The 25543-nt window shown below is 45.2% G+C and overlaps 1 protein-coding gene across 1 annotated transcript; it reads right to left on the reverse strand.

Annotated features, from left to right (window-relative positions):
* Positions 1 to 193: 193 nt before the first annotated feature.
* On the reverse strand, positions 194 to 4172 carry LOC123190276 (maltose excess protein 1-like, chloroplastic). The gene is made up of 9 exons (XM_044602887.1): positions 3686 to 4172; positions 3422 to 3577; positions 3027 to 3317; positions 2823 to 2912; positions 2088 to 2189; positions 1870 to 1988; positions 995 to 1057; positions 841 to 902; positions 194 to 735 (listed from the first exon to the last, which is right to left on the reverse strand). Exons 1-9 carry the CDS (start codon positions 3929 to 3931, stop codon positions 653 to 655), a joined length of 1212 nt encoding a protein of 403 aa, XP_044458822.1. The 5' UTR covers positions 3932 to 4172; the 3' UTR covers positions 194 to 652.
* Positions 4173 to 25543: the final 21371 nt, after the last annotated feature.

The following is a 25543-nucleotide window of genomic DNA, read 5'->3' on the forward strand; positions in this document are numbered from 1 at the left end:
TAGATATTCCCACCCTTTTACTATACAGATTAATCATTCCTCTGCCTGAACAAAAAAGAATGGTTATATTTTCACATTTGATTCTAAGACGCTTGCTCGTCACCAGGAGTCTGAAAAAATAAATGACCCAATGCTTGCGAGTACAGAGTTGAAGAATGCAAAGTCAAGATGTAATTGTTCCGTATACTATATATTTGCATGCCTGCATGAGCAGCCGGTAAGCTTTATTCAAGGTGAGAAGAAATGCAAACTTTTATTTATTTTTCTTACAACGAATAGAACAGATCTGCTGCTACTGCTCCACTGTATGTACCCTTTCTGCCGGATGCGCAAGCGAGCTGGCCAGTGCCGGTGGTGGTCACGCCACACGGTAGCTTCTGCTGCCACGTGAACTCCCACGGCGCTTTCTGCAAGCTGCGGTGGTCGGTGGGACTCTCGCCTCAGCGTTCACCACGGCCGGAGGACTGTCGGCCACGGCGTGCGCTTCTTAATTTTAACCTCTATAATATGCTATGCCTACCAAGATTTTTACCACGGCCCGGTTCGTTCTTCCTCGCCGGTCACCAGAAAATTATTGCAGGAGTGCTTCCCTGGTTCCTACTACCCACCCCGGAACGGTCGGCTGCTTTGAACTGCTTGCTGATGATGCTCGTCACTTCCCGCAGATCAGCTCCTTCAGAGTGTCCATGGGGGAGCTGTTGCCGAAGGCCTCGGTGTCTCTCCCGAAGGTGAAACCTGGAAACACGGCGCGACCCGCGGTCAGGAGACCGATTCCAAGGAGTTGCGGTTCATCATAAAGAAAAGTAACGGAATTGATTAGAGATGGAGCGGGGAGGAAACCTAGCCACAGAAGCAACCCAAATGTCGTCGCGAGGAAAAATTCTCTGCTGATGCTGTTGCAGCTGGAATGGGCAACAGCTCAGGGTGTTAAGTCTTGTAGAAACACTTGCTGTATATACTATAAATCAGGGCTGTCATAGCTGCGAAAACGTACCAGTACATGCAGGCCAGGTTGCCCCAACCTTGTAGGGCACATGCCCAAATAGAACCGGTGAACCTAGATGGATCAAGAGAATCAAGATTGCCCCCGCCAAAAAAAGAGGGAATCAAGAGTGAGTGGTCATATAAGAAACTACGGATAGATAGAAGATGGCATTTGATTGACTGTATTGGGAAACATCAAAGAGAAATGGACTTCTTATCTTATAATGGAACTACATTCGACCTCTATCAATGTCATGTCAATAGGTCTCTCAATCACAATTTCACAAAACAAGCAACCAACTTAATTATGGCCTACTATGGAATTACACGAGGATGTAAATGAAAATATCTTACTGGAGGGCTTTGGTAGAGTTCCATACACAGAAACTGGTTAGGTTAGTCATTTACCCTCTTTTGCAGTGAGTTCCGCGACAGCACCTACTGCTCGGAAACTTCATAATCTGACTCACTTTCCTCTCCGAGTAGTAATAATAACTTTAACATAACCTCATCTTCTCTGTTTGCCATAATAAATAAGTCTAACTTATCTCGTCTACGGTGGATGTTTCTAGGAGATTGAATGTAACTCAACTAGTAATTGGTCCAAGAGAGCTCCTGCTTCGGATACTTTTCTCATTAATCAGGCTTACCATAACACATCTGATTAAACTATAAACTTCGATGTGCAAAGGATGCAAAACTCTTAAACGGTGATTAGGAAGATATTGACTGTTTCTGTTGGGGAAGTAGAAAAGCAGGTTGTGGAAGTTGACTCTTCAGATGAGAATCATTCCCCTTTGTATATTTTTTTATGCTTCCCCCTTTGTATATTCTCATGCAGTTGTGCTCGGATTTGAAAAATGGATAGGTTGAAATAGAACATACCACATCAGATCTCTGATAAATACAGAACGAGGAATCATAAGTGCATTTCCAATCATTGAAAGCAACATTGAGAACGCTGACAGCCCTTCGATGTTACTCGGGTTGAGATAGTTTGTCCACTGCATAACCCACCAAATAAAATTGTAAGCAAATGTCTTCCTGTTAAGGGATACTAAATACTTAAGATTCAAATGCTACGAGTGTAAAAGTTTGAGTACCATCTGTGCAACTGGCATCCACATGAACAAAAGTGTGGCAGTCCAACCAGACAACGACCCCACAAATTTCGTTCCTCCTTCGGAAAGCTTGCCCATCCTTGCCTGAATTTAATGTAACACAAAATCAAGGGCTAGCACAAGAAAGGACAAATATAGTAGAAGTGGATTTGTGTCATTAGTCCTAAATTGCTTAGTTAGCACGAACACTCTAATACAGAGGCATATAAACAGAAATAGAAAGGATGGAGTAGAGTAAATACAATGGACATTCTTATACCTAGAATGTTAAGAAGCACTAGAAATTTTATTGAACAAATGTTTCTTGTGAAGCAAGTGGGCCTAAGTACAGATCAAAACATCTGAGTAAACTATTACCAAATAAAAAGAATCATTGATCAGATTTGTACTGTGCTAAAAGAGAAACAAACCTATCACACTTAAAGAATCTAAAACACCTGTAATATGAACTCTTATTGTGATTCGTAATTTGGAACTGGGCTAATTATTCTGCACTCAAGCTTCTTAAATCCACAGGCTATTTTACAACCTCAAATTTATTATGGGGTACTAACTAAAGTCATGCAAGTGACAAAAGGTTGTCTACAATTACCTCTTCGTACAGTATAACTTAGATCTTACACATTTTCTAGTTTCCGTTAAGGCATTGAGATGGTACGAGAGTACACGCACATCCAACTTGAGCACAACTGCTTTATGCAAGAGGATGTATCATACCATGGCAACAGCAGCAACAGCCAAAGAGCCACAGATTATGCCAGGCAGTATGCTACTGGGGATGACGGGAACAAACGTTGACCACATGACCTGCATTTTCAGTTCACCATTGAGATAATCACGCTTAACATGACACTGGATGACATAGCTAGCAGGAGCATCAGCTGGATCTGCACGATGACAGAGAAGAAAAGTAAGTGTCACCTGAGGGAGCACGGTAAGGCCGCCGACTGTCGTGAAATCCTCCCATAGCAGCCAGAGGGTCTCTGGGAGCCACCCAATGTAATTGAGCAGGTTGAGGACAAGCCCGGCGCCGACAACAGCCGAAGTGGCCACGAACTGCGGGAAGGGCATGGACTCCGCCATGGCAAGCTGGAGGATGACCACGTAGGTGGAGATAACGCCCAGCGTCTGCACGATGACAGCCTCCGTCTCCCTCTTCTTGGCGAAGTAGGACACGAGCGCCAGGTTGCCGAGCAGCCCGGTGAGCATCCCCTGGAGCGGCCAGACAGGCAATGCTCGCCGTAAATCGACCAATCGACCAATCGGAGCATGAGAAACTAAGAAAGCGAAATGCGCGGGGACGATTGGGGGCGTACGAGCCATGGGACGGCGTAGAGGGCGGTCTTGTTGCCGTCGACGAGGTTGCGGTAGTTGAGGATGATCTGCGGGAGCTGGAGGAGGAGGAAGGGCACGTTGGCGCTGCCGGCGAACTTGCCCGTCAGGGAGTCCCAGTCCTGGTACTCCTTGGTGACCTGCGCGCGCCAACCCAAGCGTCGTCAGGCAGCCTTAATCAGGCGAGCGACATTTCCCCCCGCGACATTCGCCGCCGGTGTCGGGAGGTGGAGGGCAGGAAATCAGACCTTGGGGGCCGCCTCGGGGACGGCGGTCTCGGGCAGAGCATAGCGGCGGCGGCGGTGGAGGAGGAGCGCGGAGCGGTAGGAGCCGGACGCGGGCGCCTTGGAGACGAGGGGCTTGAGGGCGACGGCGGGGGCGGGGGATGCCGCGAGGGAGCGGGCGGGCGCGCCCCGGCGGGAGAGCGGCGCTGTCGCCGCGGCAGGGGACGGGCGCAGCGGGAGGCGCGCGGTGGGCAGCGACGGCGACGACATGGCGGGCGCACCGGAGGTGGATTCAGGCGGGGCGAGGTGGGCGCTTCAGGAGGAACCTGCGCCGTGTGACGGTGGAGTGAAGTACTAGTAAAAGGGAACGTGAGGACGGGGCGGGCCGCGGGGGCGGGGGGCGCGCGCCGTGCTCGCGCCGGGTGCCTTGGCTGCCCACCGTGCGCGGGCGCGCGATCCGATGGACCCGGGACCCCGCGCCGCCGTCCGCTCTCTCCTGTCCCCGTCCGTCGAAAAAATGAAATCTTGGGTCTTCACTGCCCTCCGTCTTCGTCTTTTTTTGAGCCTTGTATAAAGAAAAGAATCTTCGGTCTTCGCTGCTCTCCATCTTCGTGTTTTTTCGAGCCTTGTAAAAGAAAAGAAAAAACTTGGGCCTTCACTGCTCTCGTAGGTCTCGCGCTCGGGTGAGCTCTGATCAAACGGGGATATACGATTAGCCCAGTTTAGACAAGTTTATACCGATGATGGGCCATAACCGCAATGTAATTTCAGGAAAAGAAAGAAATTCATTCAGAGAAATTCACTTTGTCTCATAGGTGTATATGCACTCATTGTCTTTAAATACACATTTTAAAAATTAAAAAAACCGAGAAAAACCCCGCGTGTAAATCCGGACATTATATGTCCGTGCACCAAGTTTCGATAAAAAAAGACATTTTTTGTGGCTTGTGTAAAAAGGAGAATTTTTGATGCTTGATTACAGCTATTCACGAGGCATTTTTTATCCTTTTTATACATGCCACAGAAATGTCTTTTTTCACCGAAATTTTGTGTGCGAACATAGGATGTCCAGATGTACACACGGGATTTTTTTCTCAATTTTTTTAACATTTTGAAATGTGTTTTTATACATATTTCATAATAGGTGTATCTACACCTAGGAGCCAAAACACCACTCTCAAGACTTTTAGTTTCTTAATTCCCTTCTTTATAACATGTCAAAACTTATTTTAAACGTAGAAGAAAAAAGTAGTTGAAACATAGCATGTCAACTTCAGTGTAAACACCATGGCAATTTATGTGCAATAGACATGACAACCTTTAACCCGAAAAAAAGTCATCAAAACATATCATATGAAATCTAGTTTTGAAGATCTCGTCGTGATGGATTTAATGGTGAAAACACTTTTTAATTGGCTTTTTCGTTTAAGAGATAACACATTTTTAAAACTGAAAACCCCAAAAGATTTCCGCTGACATCATCAGTTTCGTCATTTGTGCATGCATGGGCGACGTGGCATGATGTGTGGTCATGGGGACGTTCGGTCCAAACCCCTTAGGCCTTCCACTATGTGCTTGGTGCCACATTAGTAAAAAGGCAGCCAGGTACACAGAGATTTTGCATCGACTCTGTTTTAGCACCGGCCACACAGCATGCAAGATTAGGCATCGACTCCAGCTCGGCCCCACGTACACATAAACTAGTAATATAGTGGAAGAACGGCGGCGCGCTCGTGGCTGCTTCACATGACAAAGGACGGGTAGCGCGCTTAGTTTATTCGCTCAACGAATTTGGCATCGGAGCACGAAGAAGCATCGGCGCCCATAATTTTTTATTTGGCACCTGCTGGGCAATGTAGGGCACCGATGCCAAATGTTCAGAAAGCAAATTTGGCACCGCTTTTGGCCCACATAGTGGAAGGCCTTAGAGCATGTCTAGTAGAACCCTCAAACCCTCAAACCCTTAAAGCAGTTTTAAGGGTTGAGAAGTGCCAGTTTTTGACACTTTTAAGGGTTGAAAAACAGGAGCAAAGACTAGAACTCTTAAACCCAACCCTTAAACTGCTTTAAGGGTTGGATTTGAGGGTTCTAGTCTTTGCCTCAACCCCAACCTTTAAAAATGTCATTTCATATATCACACATTTCATCATATGACATATCACAAACTTCATCACATTTGACATAAAACAATAATCATTCTAGTTATTGTTACACCACTGAATAAAACAATAATCATTCAAATTATTACAACAATGTTTGAGCAAATTACAATAATTGTTCGAATCAAATAGGACATAGAAAAGTAAAACAAAGATACATCATGGGCCAATGCGCCGCCCATCCAACTGCCACTGGTGCTCTACTAGATCATCTCGGAGCCGACCATGAGTGGTTGCATCCTCAATCTCACGATGTGCTTGAAGAAAAGCGTGTATGCGAGAAGGGTTTCTTTCCGGTTGCACATGGGTACCAACATTGTCATAGAAACAAGGGAGGTTTAACCCTCTCCCATCCTCTAGGATCATGTTGTGTAGAATCACACAACATTTCATGATGTTCACCAAGGTTTTTTTGTCCCAAAACCGAGCTGGACCCCGAACTATGGCAAACCTTGCTTGCAAAACACCGAAAGCTCTCTCAATATCCTTGCGGGCTGCCTCTTGTGCCTTGGTGAAATGAGCCTCTTTTCTTGTTAAGGGCACCCCATTTTTCTCCTTGATGGACTTCACAAGAGTTGCCCATTTAGGATAGATGCCATCGATGAGATAGTATCCCATTGAGTACTCATTGTCCATGATTTTGTAGTTGCAAGCTGGAGCATCCCTAGAAATTAATCTTTTGAACAAAGGAGATCTATTAAGGACATTGATATCATTGAGTGTTCCTGGCAACCCAAAGAATGCATGCCAAATCCATGCGTCCTCCGATGCTGCGGCCTCAAGCACAATGGTAGCATCACGGCTTTTACCGCAATACATTCCGTGCCATGCCTTTGGGCAATTTTTTCACCTCCAATGCATGCAATCAAGACTATTCAAGCATCCCCGGCCATCCCCTTTTTTCATTCATTTCCATTAATCTCTTTGTATCTTCCTCGTTTGGTGCCCGAAGATACTGCTCACCATACAACCGGATGACCACCTTGGCAAACCTACGGACGGACTCCGTGGTTGTATCTTGCCCAATGCGAAGATACTCGTCGGTATAATCCGCGGGTATGCCATAAGCGAGTACCCACATTGCCGTCGTTATCTTTTGATATGCACTAAACCCCATGATACTGGCGGCAGATCTATGACGTTTAAAGTAATAGGAGGCGGCCTCACAATCGGTGAAAATCTTCACAAACAAACTACGACGCATTCGGTACCTTCTACGGAAGAGACGAGGAGGGTATGTAGGTACCTCCACGAAGTAGTCTTGCATCAAATGCTTGTGTCCGAGAGCGCGGTTTTGGTAGATGGTGACTTGCCCCATCGTCGACCATCTCCTCTGATCCATAAGCTTCACGCGATCTTCAAACGATTGCACATCGACGAGGAGGCTCATCTTCTCGACGTCGTCGTCTTGCAACAACTCGTCGATGTCCGAATCGTCGGATGACGACCAACCCGAGAATCGGACAACGAGTCCATGTCATCATTGTTCACCTCCATCTACACAATACAACAAACAATAAATTGTGAGTGCCAACAATGAATCAGAAAGGAAAAAAATGAAACAAGAAGAAAGAAAATGAGTCATACCTGCGGGGAGCTCGGGGCGGCGCGGCTACCTCTGGCCCGCCTGGCCTCTGGCGCGGCGGCGAGGAGAGCTCGAGGAGGCTTGAGGCCGGCCTGCCTCTAGCTGCGGGAGGCGACTGGGGGGGAGGCTGCTAGGGGGCGGGAGGTGGCTGGGGGCGGGGGGGGGGGGGCGAGAGGTGGCTGAGGCGGGCGGGCGGGGGGCGGGGCGCGGCGGCTGGGGGAGGTGGAAGAGAGGTTGAGGAGGCGGGCGGCCAGGGGGCGGGACGCGGCGGCTGGGGGAGGTGGAAGAGAGGTTGAGGAGGCGGGCGGCCGGGGGCGGGAAGCTCGGGGCGGCGACGGCGGTCGCGCGGCACGGGTGGGTGCTGCGCGGGGCGGGAGGCGGCGGGGAACGGCGGATCCGGCGGCGGGGAGTGTGGCGCAGCCGGCGACGGGCGGCGTGCGTCGAGGGGAGGCGGGGGCCGGCTGGATTGGCGGCGGGCGACGGCCGGCGGCTTCGGAGGGAGGAGGCGGGAGGTTGGGGACGGGAAATTTCCCTCCCGCGCGACGGGGGAAGGGAGTGCGGGGTTGGGGTCGAGTGCCCCTCTCCAACCCTCACTTCTACATGTTGGAATTGGGTTTGAGGGTTGGACCCTTACTTTTTTTTGAGGGTTTGAGGGTTTAGGGGTTCTAGTCTTTGCGTTTTTTTTTGTTGTAACATGGAAAAAAGCGGTTATTTTTAAGGGTTTGAGGGTTTAGGGGTACTACTAGACATGCTCTTAGCACCACACGTGTGGCACTTATCGGGGTCTAAAAGAATCAAGGGTTGGTGAGATACAAGGGATCTGCGCTTGACGAAAAATTTCATGAAAATTGTAAACCGACGGTTATTTTAAGGTTTCGGGATTTTAGGGAACCTGCTAGAGATGCTTTAAGCATGCATTATAAATAAGCAACATTAAGTGAAAGCATGGAAAGGAAATTACTATTCGGAATTTAAACATCATTGAGGCTATATCGAACTTTTCAATCATATACATGTGTAAGCATGTGACAAGTCAATCCACTTAATTACTTCAGAGCAGGATACTACATTACCATATCACTCTATGAACAATATAATACATATTGACATATAGGATAACACATTATACCCTCCTAGCTAACTTAGCATACAATACATGAATCACTAAGTCTCGTCACGTTATGCACATAATCATCTATCATGATAAACTATAGTAAAATCATAGAGATAAACATGAAATTTGTGTTTTATGAATGTGACACAAGAAATTTGTGACTTGAAATAAGTTGGATACCTAAACGTCGCCAACTTGAAATAATGTGATAAACTTCGCAAACTATAGTAAGATCGTAAGTGAGAGCGAAGGCATAATTTATAAAACATGAATTTTGTGATTTATGATTCAAAATTTGAATACATCAATATGAATTGGCAAGTATCATGTGAAACTGCAATTACATAGATCATAGTTTAATTTCCCTATACATGTTTTACCGTGCCTGAGGGAGTGATCTTAAGTCTTAAGCGCTATGGAAGTACTAGATATTAGCTAATACTAAGAGATAATTAATCGAGTCTTCACCTTCTACGAGAATCGTGTCCAATTATCACTTTTGCCGAGATATATTTGAAGTGAAGTGAAAATATTACTCCCTCCATCCCCAAATAAGTGACTAAACACTTATTTTAGGACTGAGTTTTTCTTTGGTACTATATGTGCATTTTTTCTATAAACATGAATTTGTACGTGCATCATATTCACGTGTGTGGCATACTATGTAAGAAAAGGAAAAGAGGAACCGATACAAATAGTACTCCCCCATTCCTTTATGTAACGTGTATTTTTTTCTGGCACCGTGACCAAGGCACGGAATTATAGAAAATTTAGGATGAAATTACACTTAGCTAATTTGTTGGTTAGCGATAGGTTAATCAATTAGACCAGAAAAGGAAGAGAGATATCTTCCTTTGTTTTCTATAAGGAGAGATACACACAATCAGCAGAGAGATATCTTACTTTTCTTCATAGGGCTAAAAAAGAAATTACTATGAATTATAAGAAATATATCTTACATTGTGAAATTTTATGAGAAAACAAATACACCTTATACCCCAAGGAACGGAGGGAGCACATCATAATATAGAAATAATACTTTTTTTGCGGGGAACTTAGAGAGCTTTATTGAATAAAGACATTTGGTGGACAATCAGCCAAGAGGCTGCTGACCAGGAAGCTAGGAGTGGAATCTAGCCAGCTCTCAGTCACATTAAGCGTACAAGCATGCTTAGCACATAGATGTGCAGGACCGTTAGCAGCTCTTATTACATGAGAGATATCAAAAGACAAAAAGCTAGCAGAGAGCTCTCTAATTTCATAAAGAAGCGGTGCTACTACCAAACGGTGTAGCTAGAGTTCCAGAGGTTTACTGCCTCAAGACAGTCGGTTTCCAGTTGCACGTGCGTGTATCCTCGTAGCTTGGCAAAAATGGCGCCCTCCCGAAGAGAGAGCACTTCGGCGATGAAAGGATCTGTGACCTCCAAGTGGGGTTTGCACCGTGCACCCAGGAAAGCCGATGAAGAGCGGGCGACGCCTCCCGCACCCGCATTACTAGGGTCAAGCTGGATTGCAGCATTTGTATTTATCTTGATGTAGTTAGTCTCGAGGGGGGGGGGGCGCCAACCGTGGCCCGACAGAGGTATGAAACTCTGTCGGGAGATGTCCAGCAGCGCCAGGTCCTCCCGGATGTGCCAAACCGAAGTAGCTGGGTCGATGATCTCTTGATCATGTGTCCTCCTGTTCTGGGACATCCAGATAGCCCACATGACCATGATAATGGTGGCACGGTCCTTCTTTGTGAAGCATTGTTCATAGAGTATGTCGCGTGTCCAGGTGCTGGGGTGGAGCCGCGGCAAGGAGATGTCGAAGAGCAGCATGGCCTCCTCCCAAAAGCGTCTTGCATGAGAACAATGCACTGATGCATGCACCAGGTCCTCGTCCATCGCGAGACAATGCTTACATAAGCTTGTTTCCTTTATGTGTCTGTGTTGTAGAGTCTTCTCATCTGGAATGATTCCTCGAATAACTCTCCACTAGAACACCCTGACCTTGGGAACTACTTTGAGCTTCCATATGGCACTCCACATCTGCTGTTCATTCGCTAATGGCCTCGCTATCTGCCCTTCTTCTAGAGCTGCACGCTCTTTCTGATTCATTAGAGCTCGATAGGCTGTTTTAACAGAATAAATGCTGGATCTCTCATGTGCCCAAGCATAGAAGTCCTCCCCACCACCGCGGCGTAGGGGAATATTCAGGATCGCATCCGCATCAGGTGTGATGAACGTTGCACGGACAAGGTCCCGATTCCAAGACCAGTTCTCAATATCAATTAGGTCACTCACCATGGTGATCGACGTGTTTGGTGGTCTGAATAGTGGTCTCATGGATACAATCGACGACAGCCATCATTCCTCCCACACCGAGGTGGTAGTGCTGTCACCAATCCTCTTTACAAGGCCCTCATTAAGCGCTTGACGAACAGCGTTGATCACCCTCCGAATAGCCGAAGCCGACTTTGGTATAGTGGCCTGCATAAAAATCACAATCATGGAAATATCTACCCTTCATAACTCTGGTGCAAAGTGAGTCCGGTTTTGTCATGAACCTCCAGCCATGTTTCCCAAGAAGGGCAATGTTGAACTGTTGGAGGTCGCAGAAACCCATCCCCCCTTTGATTTTTGGCGTAGCAAGTTTGCCCCAAGCAATCCAATGGAGAGAACTATTGGGGAATGTAGTATGAAATTTCAAAAAAAATCCTACGATCAGGCAAGATCTATCTAGGAGATGCATAGCGACGAGAGGGGGAGAGTGTGTCGACATACCCTCGTAGAACGGAAGTGGAAGCATTAGGTTAGCGCGGTTGATGTAGTCAAACGTCTTCACAATCCAAGTACCGAACGTATGACACCTCCGTGTTTAGCACACGTTCATCTTGATGACGTCCCTCGAACTCTTGATCCAGCAGAGGGTCAAGGGAGAGTTCCGTCAGCAAGATAGTGTGGTGACGGTGATGGGGACACTGGTGCGCATTGGTCCTAAACAAATGGTTTTTAACCCCTTTCCGCGATGGCATTTGGAACCGTCACCAAGTGAGTGTGTGTGATAGGGTGTACTTCCCACACGACCCAGAAATTGTCGGGGATAGGCCCTATTGGGACCCAGGTTGGGGCCGTGTGTGATCGGGCGAGGCATCGAAACCCAATCATTTCCGTAGGTATGTACATCCCACATGGTAATCCGAGAAAATCATTTCCGTATGTATGTACATCTCACACGGTGAATCCCAGAAAAACATTTCCGTTCGTATGTATATCACACACAGTCAATCCAAGGAATACGTTTCTGTTCTGATGTACATCCCACATAGTCAATCCAGGGAACACGTTTCCGTTCAGACGTACTAATAACCCACAAGTATAGGGGATCGCAAAGTTTTCGAGGGTAGAGTATTCAACCCAAATTTATTGATTCGACACAAGGGGAGCCAAAAAATATTCTCAAGTATTAGCAGCTGAGTTGTCAATTCAACCACACCTGGAAACTTAATATCTATAGCAAAGTATTTAGTAGCGAAGTAATATGATAGTAGTGGTAACGATAGCAAAAGTAATATTTTTGGTTTTATAGTGATTGTAACAGTAGCAGCGGAAAAGTAAATAAGCGAAGAACAATATATGAAAAGCTTGTAGGCAATGGATCGGTGATGGAGAATTATGCCGGATGCGATCAATCATGCAACAGTTATAACATAGGGTGACACAGAACTAGCTCCAGTTCATCAATGTAATGTAGGCATGTATTCCGAATATAGTCATACGTGCTTATGGAAAAGAACTTGCATGACATCTTTTGTCCTACCCTCCCGTGGCAGCGGGGTCCTATTGGAAACTAAGGGATATTAAGGCCTCCTTTTAATAGAGTACCAGACCAAAGCATTAACACATAGTGAATACATGAACTCCTCAAACTACGGTCATCACCGGGAGTGATCCCGATTATTGTCACTTCGGGGTTGCCGGATCATAACACATATAGGTGACTATAGACTTGCAAGATAGGATCAAGAACTCACATATATTCATGAAAACATAATAGGTCCAGATCTGAAATCATGGCACTCGGGCCCTAGTGACAAGCATTAAGCATAGCAAAGTCATAGCAACATCAATCTCAGAACATAGTGGATACTAGGGATCAAACCCTAACAAAACTAACTCGATTACATGATAAATCTCATCCAACCCATCACCATCCAGCAAGCCTACAATGGAATTACTCATGCACGGCGGTGAGCATCATGGAATTGGTGATGGAGGAAGGTTGATGATGATGATGATGGCGACGGATTCCCCTCTCCGGAGCCTCGAACGGACTCCAGATCAGCCCTCCCGAGAGAGTTTAGGGCTTGACGGCGGCTCCGTATCGTAAAACGCGATGAATCCTTCTCTCCGATTTTTTTCTCCCCAAATGTGAATACATAGAGTTGGAGTTGAGGTCAGTGGAGCACTAGGGGGCCCATGAGGCAGGGGGCGCGCCCCCACCCTTGTGGACAGGGTGTGGGGCCCCTGGCCTTGATTCTTTCGCCAATATTTTTTATTAATTCCAAAAATAATCTCCGTTGATTTTCAGGTCATTCCGAAAACTTTTATTTCTGCACAAAAATAACACCATGGCAATTCTGCTGAAAACAGTGTTAGTCCGGGTTAGTTCCATTCAAATCATGCAAGTTAGAGTCCAAAACAAGGGCAAAAGTGTTTGGAAAAGTAGATATGACGGAGACTTATCACGTACATCCCACACAGTTTTATGTGTAGGCTCGTAGGTGAAAGGTGTAACTATCACACACGCTTAGCCATGGTTAGCTGTTTGCTTTTATCAACTATATCACACACGATTTGATGAAGCAAAATGTGTGGCATTGGGCTATCTAACGCAAGCGCTTTTACTACTAGAACCGTTTGCAAAGGTCCATGACACATTTAGCAGGTTTATTAGTTTACAATTAATAATTCCAGTATTACGCAAATTCACATTTTATATCGAACAGCTGTTTGCCAATTTCATATCAAGCACATAAATATATTATAACATCACAACACGGTAGCTACATGAAAACAACACAATGCAACATATAGCTAGTTCAACTTCATAAGAACAACATATTCATTTCCCTATCGAGACATCCAGGCTCGTCTTATCCACCTATGATTTCAGTTCAGTAAGAACCCGTTTTGCATGGGCCAACTGGGAAAGTGCCTCCTCCTTCGCCAACACCATCTTAGCAAAGTCTTATTTAAAAAATCTGAGCTCATTCTCCACCTTCAACTTTTTATCCCGCATCTTGAAATATGCTTCAGCGTTGACAACACTTTCTCTAAGCATACATGTGTTCTCTTCCTCATACATGCTCCAGAGCTTTGCTAGACACATCTTCAAAGACTATGGCCACTCTTGATCAACCCACTCCAAGTAAGAAAACTTTGGTTCATCCTATAATATTTAAAACTAGATTAGTAACAATTGTAGGGGAAATGGGTTTATCGCAACATAGAAAGTCAGCAATGCTTATTTTGAAAAACTGAAGAAACATGTTAATTATGACATATCTTCTTAAAAAGATCAATTTGCAAATGAAATAATTGATACTGAGACAACAACCAAATTCTGGAACATCAGAAGCTATAATTAACTACAACTACGCTACAAGTTCTTACTCATGTACAATAAATAAAAAATTGAACATTTTATAAGGAAGGTAAATATAACTGCAACAACATAGCGACAATGTTTGGATGACAGTAAATTGATACTAACAGGTGTGTACATGCACAAATTTAGTAATATAGAACTAATAGCACTAAGGCCGTCCACTATGTATGCCAAAACTGGGGTAAAGACAATTGTTGCTACATCTCGCACCGGTGCCGTACACTGGCGAGCCGATGCAGCGGAAAAAAAATCAGGGACCCGAACTCCGGAGCACGTAGTTGCTCCGATGCCCAGTTCCTTCGTGCCATAAAGATTTAGTATTTTACTGCTTGGCTGCTCGGATGTGTGGACCAAAGTTGGTTGCACAAACTGCTGAAGCGGTGCCAAATAATTTTCTAATGGCACCGCTGATGAGATGGCAACAATTTAAGATACTAGGTACAAACTGTGACACTGTCTTAGGATGCGTTTGGTTGAAGGTGTGGTATGAATTGGTTGGGACCGTGACAGTGTCTGAATCACATCTAACAAATGATTTGTAACAACGAAAGAGGGTCTAACCTTCTATGCACATGCCAGAAACTTCCTCCCACTGTCCACAGAATCAAATGCAACTAGATTCAGGCATGGAGATTGATGGTGACAACGAGCAGATAGATCTTCAGCCACCCCGCTCCATTTGTTGCCATCGATGGTCTTAGGGAGCTACAAGAGGAAGAAATGACTCAAATCGACCGTCTGGTAAAAATCCTTCATTCCAAGTCATAGCCCGAGAGAGGGAAGAGAGGCATACCCGGGTGGTGAAGGAGTAGTCGCCGGAGGAGGAACCGCTGGAGAGGCCTTTGAAGAAGACCATGGCGACCCCGACGGTAGGATGCGAGACGGCGAGAGCGAGGAAGCGGCTATAGCTTAGCAAGGAAGGAAGGAAGGAAGGAGGAAACAGGGGAAATGTGACTTGTGGTCGGGGAGAAAAGGGTGTGGGGAAGGGGCGGGGGTAGATATTTTGGTGGTAGGCCAAAATTTTGGAAATGTGGAGGGAAACTTTCCGTGCGGTGCCGCCGGACCATTACTTTGAACGATTGTGTGCATCACAAACGATTCTTCTACTTTACATGCATGGGATGAGTTTGATAATTCAAATTTTGGTGGAAATTTCCCTGGGTACGTCATTGCATAATTTAACATCGCTTGCTAATTTGGGCACACAAAAGAGCGTACAGCAGACACACCACACTTACTGAATCGAGCAATTTTAGTAATTAAACAGAGCCAGTTGACCTAAACATTGCTCTAACAAAAGACCAGCATGAAAAACAAAGCCTAGGTACGCATAATTTTAACAAATCCGCTGCCGCGTCGGCCTATGCATCGCCGTGTGAGATGAGACGTTGATGACTTGTCCTGGTGACATGCCACCGTTGGTGGACTCCGCGTCCCCCCTGCTGAAGTCGACCGCGTCCTCGTCTTCGGCGCCGCCCTCAAGGTTGTAGTACTCGTAGTAGTGGCTGTGCCAAAGATCGCGTTGGTACTCCACCGCCGATTCTTCGATGGACAGACTCTTCTCTACCTCAACCTCGGCCATGCGCAGCTCCTCCTCTCGGCGCTCCTTGATCTCCGCCGCCTCCTGCATCTCCAGCTCCCGCCCGGCGACCTCATGAGAAAGCAGGTGCTCCATGGCCACCGCCACCTTTTTAGACGTGGGTTGCATGCTGGAGTCCGAGGTGGCCTGGAATATCTTGGTGTGTGCATCCTCGATCTTGGCGTGGATGGCCTCGACCCGGGGCAGGGCGACATCAGTGGCACAGACGACAGCTCGAGCGCTCTTGGCGTTTGCAGCCGCCGTCGCAGCAGCAGCTGCAACCGTCTCGGCTGGTGCAGCTGCCCTGTTGGTTGCCGCACATGCCCTCTCGGCGGAAGCGGTCGCGCTCAATGCGGATGCGGCGGCACTTTCGGCATAGGCGGACGTGCTCTTGGCGCAGGCAGTGGCGGTCGGGGGCGACGCGGCCATCCTACGGGCCTTCACGAAGTGTTTTCACATCGTCATCTTTGCAAGAAGGAGGTGCGGGAATGGGGGTCGGGATTCATGGATTCGGGGGTTGCCGACACTGGAACAGACGAGCTGACGAAGCTTAAGGAGGGAGACTTAAATAGACCCTGATATTTTCATTGCAAATGGTTCCTAGAAAACAACTGTGTGTGATGTTGTAGATTTTTTTTATTAGCTGTGAAAGACGAATTTGGAGTACAGTGTAAACGGATGGTGTTTTAAATGTACAAGAAATTTTGTAGTACTAATACAACTGTCATGTCAAATTTTGGAAAAAATCAGGGGTCATTTAACCTTTTAAGACATTTAAGTGATTTTCCAGCCATTTAATGACTGTAATTAAAATTTGAACTACATGTACATGCAACAGCTAACCATAACGGTTTGAAAACTCATATTTTGTGTACTTGTGTGCGATTTAATTCCATGTGTAGTAAATTGGAAGGAATTTTCAAACATATTGATCTCAAGGCTATGACACAATTAAGCATGGAGTGACATGGCATTTTAATTCCAAAAAAAATCAGAAACACATGAAACCTTGGTTGATGTAGTGTCATGCCACCAAGATGATGTGGAATTTTTTTTGGCATGTTTGACGAAAGTTCGGACACACACCCCTCACAAACCGCAGAAACTCACTAGAAGGCTCGTGGTTCCGAGAGGGAACAATGCATGTTTGATGACGAACGGGAGATAGCTTCCTCTTACGGCCTTCAATTTTTTTCAATGTTTAACGTGAACTACTACAATTGTAATGTGAAATTTTGGGAAATTCTAGGGGTCATTTGACCTTTTAAAGACATTTAAGTGATTTTCTAGCCATTTAATTCAAATTTGAACTACATCTACATGCAATGCCTAACCATAAAGGTTTGACAAATCACATTTGTGTACTTGTGTGCGAGTTAATTCCTTGTGCAGTAATTAGAAGGAATTTTCAAATATATTTGTCTCACGACATGGACACATGCATATGTATGCATGGAGTGACATGGCATTTTAATTCCAAAAAATAAAAAATATCAGAAACACATGAAACATTGGTTGATGTAATGTCATGCCACCAAGATGATGTGGTAAAAAATTGGCATGTTTGACGAAAATTTGGACACACACCCCTCACAAGCCGGAGCAACTCACTAGAAGGCTCGTGGTTCCGAGAGGGAACAATGCATGTTTGATGATGAACGAGAGATAGCTTCCTCTTACGGCATTCAATTTTTTTCTACATCTAACATGCACTAATACAACTGTAATGTGAAATTTTTGAAAATTCTAGGGGTCATTTGACCTTTTAAAGACATTTAAGTGATCTTCTAGCCATTTAATGACCGTAATTCAAATTTGAACTACATCTAAATGCAACGCCAGACCAAAACGGTTTGAAAAATCATATATGTGTACTTGTGTGCAAGTTAATTCCATATGCAGTAAATTAGAAGAAATTTTCAAACATATTGGTCTCACGACATGGACACATGCATATGTATGCATCGAGTGACATGGCAGTTTAATTCCAAAAAATTGAAAAAAAGATCAGAAAAAACATGAAACCTTGGTTGATTTAATGTCATGCCACCAAGATGTTGTGGTAAAAAAATTGGCCTATTTGACGAAAGTTTGGACATACACCCCTCACAAACCGGAGCAACTCACTAGAAGGTTCGTGGTTCCGAGAGGGAACAATGCATGTTTGATGACGAACGAGAGGTAGCTTTCTCTTACGACCTTCATTTTTTTTTCTACATCTAACGTGCACTAATACAAGTGTCATGTGAAATTTTTGAAAATTTTAGGGGTCATTTGACCTTTTAAAGACATTTAAGTGATTTTCTAGCCATTTAATGACCGCAATTCAAATTTGAACTACATCTACATGCAACGCCTAACCATAATAGTTGGAAAAAACATATTTTTGTATACTTGTGTGCGAGTTAATTCCATGTGTAGTAAATTAGAAGGAATTTTCAAACATATTGGTCTCAAGGCATGGGCACACATGCATGGAGTGCCATGGCATTTTAATTCCAAAAAATTAAAAAATGATCAGAAAAACATGAAACCTTGCTTGATTTAATGTCATGCCACCAAGATAATGTGGTAAAAAAATCGGCATGTTTGACGAAAGTTTGGACACACACCCCTCACAAACATGAGCAACTCACTAGAAGGTTCGTGGTTCCGAGAGGAAACAATGCATGTTTGACGACGAACGGGAGATAGCTTCCTCTTACGGCCTTCAAATTTTTTCTATGTTTAACATGCACTAAGACAACTGTCACTACAAAAAAAGACACTTCTGTGATGATACGTGTTTGTCACAGTAGGTCAAGTTTTCTGTCATGCATGTACATCCATGACAATTTTATGACAGAATCAAGATAGTCATACATGTGCTGTCGTAGAAGTGTTCCATGACATTACCAAAATTATCATCACGGAAGTGTCCACTTCCATGACGATAAATCGCGCGTCATAGAAGTGCTTTCGTCAAGGGTGACCGACATGTGGCATCCACCGTAATGGGTCGCCGTTAAGCTATCGGGTCTGGTTTTGGATCCGATAACCCGTTAACAGCCCAGACCAAAGGGATTTTCCATGTGTAAAATTCTCATTGGTCGGAGGAAACACGTGTTGGCTTAATGTTCAGACAGATGTCATCCACTATTGGACAGGAGGCGTCTATGATACGTCGACAAGTGGCATGGCCCAACAGAGGTCCATTCTGGTGAAAAGGCCGGCCTAGCTTAAGGCCCACCATGTTTTTCAGACACTAGTGGGCTGGCCCATTAACAGCCTGCCATGTTTTGGGTCAAATTGAGGCCCATAGCAGATCAGGCCCGTTCACAGCCTGCCGTGTTTTGGGCCAAATTACGACCCATATCGGATCAGGCCCGTTAACCGACCACTGTTCTTTTGGGCACATACTAAGACATGTTTGTATTTCAGCCTGTTAAATGCCTGTTTACCAGTTCGGCCCGATAATAGTTTCAGCCTATTGGCGGCCCATGGTGCATCTATGAGTATAAGTGTTTGGTATAAGTTCTCTCCCTGAGTATGCACCGTTGCAATAGTTCGTCGTGCTGATACATCACGTGATGATCGGGTGTGATAAGCTCTACGTTCACATACAATGGGTGCAAGACAATTTTTCACGTGCGAAACTCGGATTAAACTTGACGAGCCTAGCATATACAGACATGGCCTCGAAACACTGAGACCGAAAGCTCAAACGTGAATCATATAGTAGATATGATCAACATAGAGATGTTCACCATGGAAAACTACTCCATCTCACGTGATGATCAATCATGGTTTAGTTGATTTTGATCGCACAATCATTTATATGACTCGAGGGATGTCTATCAAAGTGGGAGTTCTTAAGTAATTTGATTAATTGAACTTAATTTATCATGAACTTAGTCTTGGTAGTTTTGCATATCTATGTTGCAGATCAATAGCTCGCGATATAGCTCCTATATATATTTTGATATGTTCCTACAGAAAACTAAGTTGAAAGATGATGCAGACCGGGTCTGTGATCTTAGGATTATCCTCGTTGCTGCACAGAAAAATTATGTCCTTGATGCACCGCTAGGTGACAGACCTATTGTAGGAGCAGATGCAGACGTTATGAACGTTTGACAAGCTCGGTATGATGACTACTTGATAGTTTAGTGCACCATGCTTTATGGCTTAGAACCGGGACTTCAAAAATGTTTTGAATGCCACGAAGCATATAAGATGTTCCAAGAGTTGAAATTGGTATTTCAGACTCATGCCCATGTCAAGAGGTATGAGACCTCTGACAAGTACTTTGCCTACAGGATGGAGGAGAATGGCGCAGCTAGTGAGCATGTACTCAGAATGTCTGGGTAGTACAATCGCTTGAATCAAGTGGGAGTTAATCTTCCAGATAAGATAGTGATTGACAGAGTTCTCTAGTCACTATCACCAAGCTACTAGAACTTCGTGATGAACTATAATATGCAAGGGATGACGAAAACGATTCCTGAGCTCTTCGTGATGCTGAAATTAGCGAAGGTAGAAATCAAGAAAGAGCATCAAGTTTTGATGGTTGACAAGACCACTAGTTTCAAGAAAAAGGGCAAAGGAAAAGAAAGGGAACTTCAAGAAGAATGACAAGCAAGTTGCCACTCCCGTGAAGAAGCCCAAAGCTAGACGCAAGCCTGAAACTGAGTGCTTTTACTGCAAATGGAATGTTCACTGGAAGCGAAACTACCCCAAATACTTGGCGGATAAGAAGGATGACAAAGTGAACAAAGGTATATTTGATATACATGTTATTGGTGTGTACTTAACTAGTGTTCATAGTAACCCCAGGGTATTTGATACCGGTTCAATTTCTAAGATTAGTAACTCGAAACAGAAGTTGCAGAATGAACAGAGACTAGTTAAGAGCGAAGTGACGATGTGTGTTGGAAATAATCCCAAGGTTGACACGATCATCATCGCACACTACCTCTACCTTCGGGATTAGTGTTGAACCTAAAATAAATGTTATTTGGTGTTTGCGTTAAGCATGAATATGATTCGATCATGTTTATTGCAATATAGTTATTCATTTAAGTCAGAGAATAATTGTTGTTCTATTTACATGAATAAAACCTTTTGTGGTCATACACCCAAGGTGAATGGTTTATTGAATCTCGATCGTAGTGATATCCATATTCATAATTTTGATGCCAAAAGATGAAAAGTTGATAATGATAGTGCAACATATTTGTGGCGCTGCCGTTTAGGTCATATTGGTGTAAAGCGCATGAAAAAACTCCATGATACGTCCATTTTGCATCATGCCTTTATATCGATATTTATTGCATTATGGGCTGTTATTACACATTATGTCACAATACTTATGCCTATTCTCTCTTATTTTACAAGGTTTACATGAAGAGGGGGAATACCGACAACTGGAATTTTGGGCTGGAAAATGAGCAAATATTAGAGACCTATTCTGCACTACTCAAAAGTCATGAAACTTCACGGGAGCACATTTCAGAATATATAGAAAATATTGGGCGACGGAAGTATCAGAGGGGGCCCACCCACCATCCACGAGGGTGGGGGCGCGCCCTACCCCCCTGGGCGCGCCCCCGGCCTCGTGGCCCCCTGGCAGGCAGGAGACGACGAAGCTCCGGCGTTCCGGCGGTTCGGACATTGTCCGTGCAGCGGCTCCGGTATCCCCTAAGCAAATTTTTTTTGTCAAAACGGTGCGCACGACGTAGGGGAGTCGATTGACGAGGAAATGAAGGGCTCGGGTGCACCACCGGGGACGGAAATGATGGCGAGGTACTTCGGCTCCCGCGAGATGCGAAGTGATGGGATGGCGGCTAGAAGTGGCGCGGGGAGCAGCGAGACTGTGAGATCAAACAAGGAGCCTCAGGGGCTTTTATAGGCGCAGTAGGGGCTCCGGTGGCGAGGGGATAAGCCTCATCCGCGAGGGAAACGGTCGACGGGTTCTGGCGGCACACGCAACATCCCTCTCGTGCTCTGCGCGGGAGGTTGGGAACAAGAAGGTGGGGGTCAGCCCCACATGGCAGTGAGAGCAGCGGGAGAGAGAGAGAGGAGCGGACGAGCGAAGGAGGTGGCGGTCGACCGACTCGAAGGGCGCTCGGGCGCGGGGCAGGCCGTGGGCGGAAAGGCTAAGCGGGCCGGCTCATTTTCCTTTGGGCCGAACAGTGTTCCGGTCCAGGCGGTGCGTGTGTGCGTTTTTTTCTTAAAAAAACACAAAGGAAAACTGCAGTAGAATAAAGTAAATAAAAAAAATTACATAGACATATTATATACCGAAATGTTCAGAAAATTACCAAGAATAAGATGGACTATTTATCAAGTTCAACTAAATTCCATAAAAATTCATAAAAATCAAACATTGCTTTTGTTGCATTTAAAATCAATAAAAATCATTTTTAAAATAGCAAAATGATTTCAAATTTATTTTCTCCTAATTTTCCATTGAAGGGAATCATTTTACCCTTATTTCCATTTATTTATTTTTAGGATACAAATAATTTGAATTAAAACTAAATAAATTCCAAGAGGATTTGAAACTTGGAAATTCAAATAACTTCAAAGTGACTTCAGATTATTCCTTTGAAACTTCCAACTCTCTTTCTTAGAATTTGAAGAAGTCATTTTACCTTCCCTCATGAACTCATTGAGTTGCTTAAAGTTTCTAAATTTGAAATATTTCAAATGGAATTCAAATCATTTTCAACCCCCTTTTTTATTTCTTCAAATGGAAGAAGTCATATTATCTTCACTCTAGGGACTTGTGATGAGATGACTTTGAATTCATGGAGATCAAGAAAAATGCCAGATGAAAGTTTTGGGAAAGTCCTTTTATTCCCTCTCATTCAACTTAAAAAAATCAATTTCCACTCAATTTCACACCATCATTCACACAACAATCAAACAAACAGTCATAATTAATTATTTAATATAACATCCAAAATTTAGAATTTTGGGATGTTTCAAACTACCACCCTTAAAATGAATCTCGTCGTTCGAGATTCAGAGAGGCTAGAAAGAAGGTTAGGTTTGGGGGCTCTTCATGGAAATCCAATAATCAACCCAAGAGGTATGGGGTGCTACCACCCTTAGAAGCATGGTCACGGTTCCAACAAAACTCATGTACTCCATCCTTTGCGTTGACGGTGTCGGTCTTCTCATATTCTCTGAGATAACTCCTTCACTTTTGCGCTTCTGGTAAGGGCATGGCCTTTTCCTCAAAATCAGGAGTCCTTGCATCAAAATAGGATCCTTTTGAGACTTGATAGGTCTGGCGCCAATGCTAAACAACTATCGAAAACCTCATGGTGGTTGACAATTTTTGGTTTCTCCTGCAGGAAATGAGTCTGGGTTGAACCTCACCGCATAACCTATGATTGGCAATAGGTGCCTGTACAGGGTTTCCATCGTCCTGCCATTCTAAGGCCTTTGGTTTGTCATGTCGACACTCTTCTAGGGTTTTAAGGCTCTCTGATTGTGACGCCCCCGATTCAATCGTACACTAATCATGCATGCAAACGTGTACGATCAAGATCAGGGACTCACGGGAAGATATCACAACACAACTCTAAAACATAAATAAGTCATACAAGCATTATAATACAAGCCAGGGGCCTCGAGAGCTCGAATACAAGTGCTCGATCATAGACGAGTCAGCGGAAGCAACAATATTTGAGTACAGACATAAGTTAAACAAGTTTGCCTTAAGAAGGCTAGCACAAACTGGGATACACATCGAAAGAGGCGCAGGCCTCCTGCCTGGGATCCTCCTAACTACTCCTGGTCGTCGTCAGCGGGCTGCACGTAGTAGTAGGCACCTCCAGTGTAGTAGGAATCATCGTCGACGGTGGCGTCTGGCTCCAGGGCTCCAACATCTGGTTGCGACAACCAGGTAGAAGGGAAAGGGGAAAAGAGGGAGAAAAGCAACCGTGAGTACTCATCCAAAGTACTCGCAAGCAAGGAGCTACACTACATATGCATGGGTATATGTGTAAAGGGCCATATCGGTGGACTGAACTGCAGAATGCCAGAATAAGAGGGGGATAGCTAATCCTGTCGAAGACTACGCTTCTGGCAGCCTCCGTCTTGCAGCATGTAGAAGAGAGTAGATCGAAGTCCCCCAAGTAGCATCTCCAAGTAGCATCTCCAAGTAGCATCGCAGTAGCATAATCCTACCCGGCGATCCTCCCCTCGTCGCCCTGTGGAAAAGCGATCACCGGGTTGTCTGTGGAACTTGGAAGGGTGTGTTTTATTAAGTATCCGGTTCTAGTTGTCATAAGGTCAAGGTACAACTCCAAGTCGTCCTGTTACCGAAGATCACGGCTATTCGAATAGATTAACTTCCCTGCAGGGGTGCACCAACTTACCCAACACGCTTGATCCCATTTGGCCGGACACACTTTCCTGGGTCATGCCCGGCCGCGGAAGATCAACACGTCGCAGCCCCACCTAGGCACAACAGAGAGGCTAGCACGCCGGTCTAAACCTAAGCGCACAGGGGTCTCGGCCCATCGCCCATAGCACACCTGCACGTTGCGTACGCGGCCAAAAGCGGAACTAGCCCCCTTAATACAAGAGCAGGCTTACGTTCCAATCCGGCGCGCGCTACTCAGTCGCTGGCGTCACGAAGTGCTTCGGCTGATACCACGACGTCGGGATACCCATAACTACTCCCACGTAGATGGTTAGTGCGTATAGGCTCGTAGCCAACTCAGATCAAATACCAAGATCTCGTTAAGCGTGTTAAGTATCCGCGAATGCCGAACAGGGCCAGGCCCACCTCTCTCCTAGGCGGTCTCAACCTGCCCTGTCGCTCCGCCACAAAGTAACAGTTGGGGGCCGTCGGGAACCCAGGCCCACCTCTACCGGGATGGAGCCACCTGTCCTTTCAGCCCCCCATCTCCGAAAAGTATCACAGGTAATGTAATAGTGTAAAGTATATAGTATATGCCCGTGATCACGTCCCGAAGTGATCACGGCCCAGTAGTATAGCATGGCAGACGGACAAGAGTGTAGGGCCACTGATGGAACACTAGCATCCTATACTAATCAGTAGGAAAGCAGATAAAGGTAACAACAATAGTAGCAAGGACAGGCTATGCAGCAGTATAGGATTAACTGAAAGCAGTAACATACTACACTACTCTAATGCAAGCAGTATAGAGAAGAGTAGGCGATATCTGGTGATCAAAGGGGGGGCTTGCCTGGTTGCTCTAGCAAGAGAGAGGGGTCGTCAACTCCGTAGTCGAACTGGGCAGCAGCAACGTCGGTCTCGTAGTCTACCGGAGATAAGAGGGGGAAGAAACAATGAATACAATGCAAACATAAACACGATGATGCGTGCCGTGACAATGAGCGGTGCTAGGTGTGCCCTAACGTGGTATGAGGTGGTACCGGTTAAGGGGGGAAACATCCGGGAAGTATTCCCGGTGTTTCGCGTTTTCGGGCAAAGGAGCCGGAGGGGGAAAGTTGCGAGTTCGATAGGTTAGGGGTGTGTGGCGGACGAACGGACTATGTATCCAGAGTCGTCTCGTCGTTCTGAGCAACTTTCATGTACAAAGTATTTTCATCCGGGTTACGGTTTATTTTATATTAATTTTAAAAGGTTTAAATCATTTTTAGGATTTATTTAATTACTTAATTCTAACATTATCCAAAACAATACATGCTGATGTCATCATGACATCAGCATGATGTCAGCAGTCAACAAAGGTGTTGACTGGGTCGCTGACGTGTGGGTCCCACATGTCATAGGTATAATAACCAAATTAACCTATTAATCAGTTTA

Source organism: Triticum aestivum, chromosome 2A (assembly GCF_018294505.1).
Source record: "Triticum aestivum cultivar Chinese Spring chromosome 2A, IWGSC CS RefSeq v2.1, whole genome shotgun sequence".
In the NCBI taxonomy this organism is placed as follows: Eukaryota; Viridiplantae; Streptophyta; class Magnoliopsida; order Poales; family Poaceae; genus Triticum; species Triticum aestivum.

Coding starts and splice junctions, on each gene's coding strand:
- LOC123190276 (XM_044602887.1), bottom strand. CDS start 3,931: ATGTCGTCGCCGTCGCTGCCCACCGCGCGCCTCCCGCTGCGCCCGTCC. Junction 3,318..3,421: donor TCTACGCCGTCCCATGGCTC/GTACGCCCCCAA, acceptor TGGCCGCTCCAG/GGGATGCTCACCGGGCTGCT. Junction 1,058..1,869: donor TTTATCAGAGATCTGATGTG/GTATGTTCTATT, acceptor TGATCCATCTAG/GTTCACCGGTTCTATTTGGG.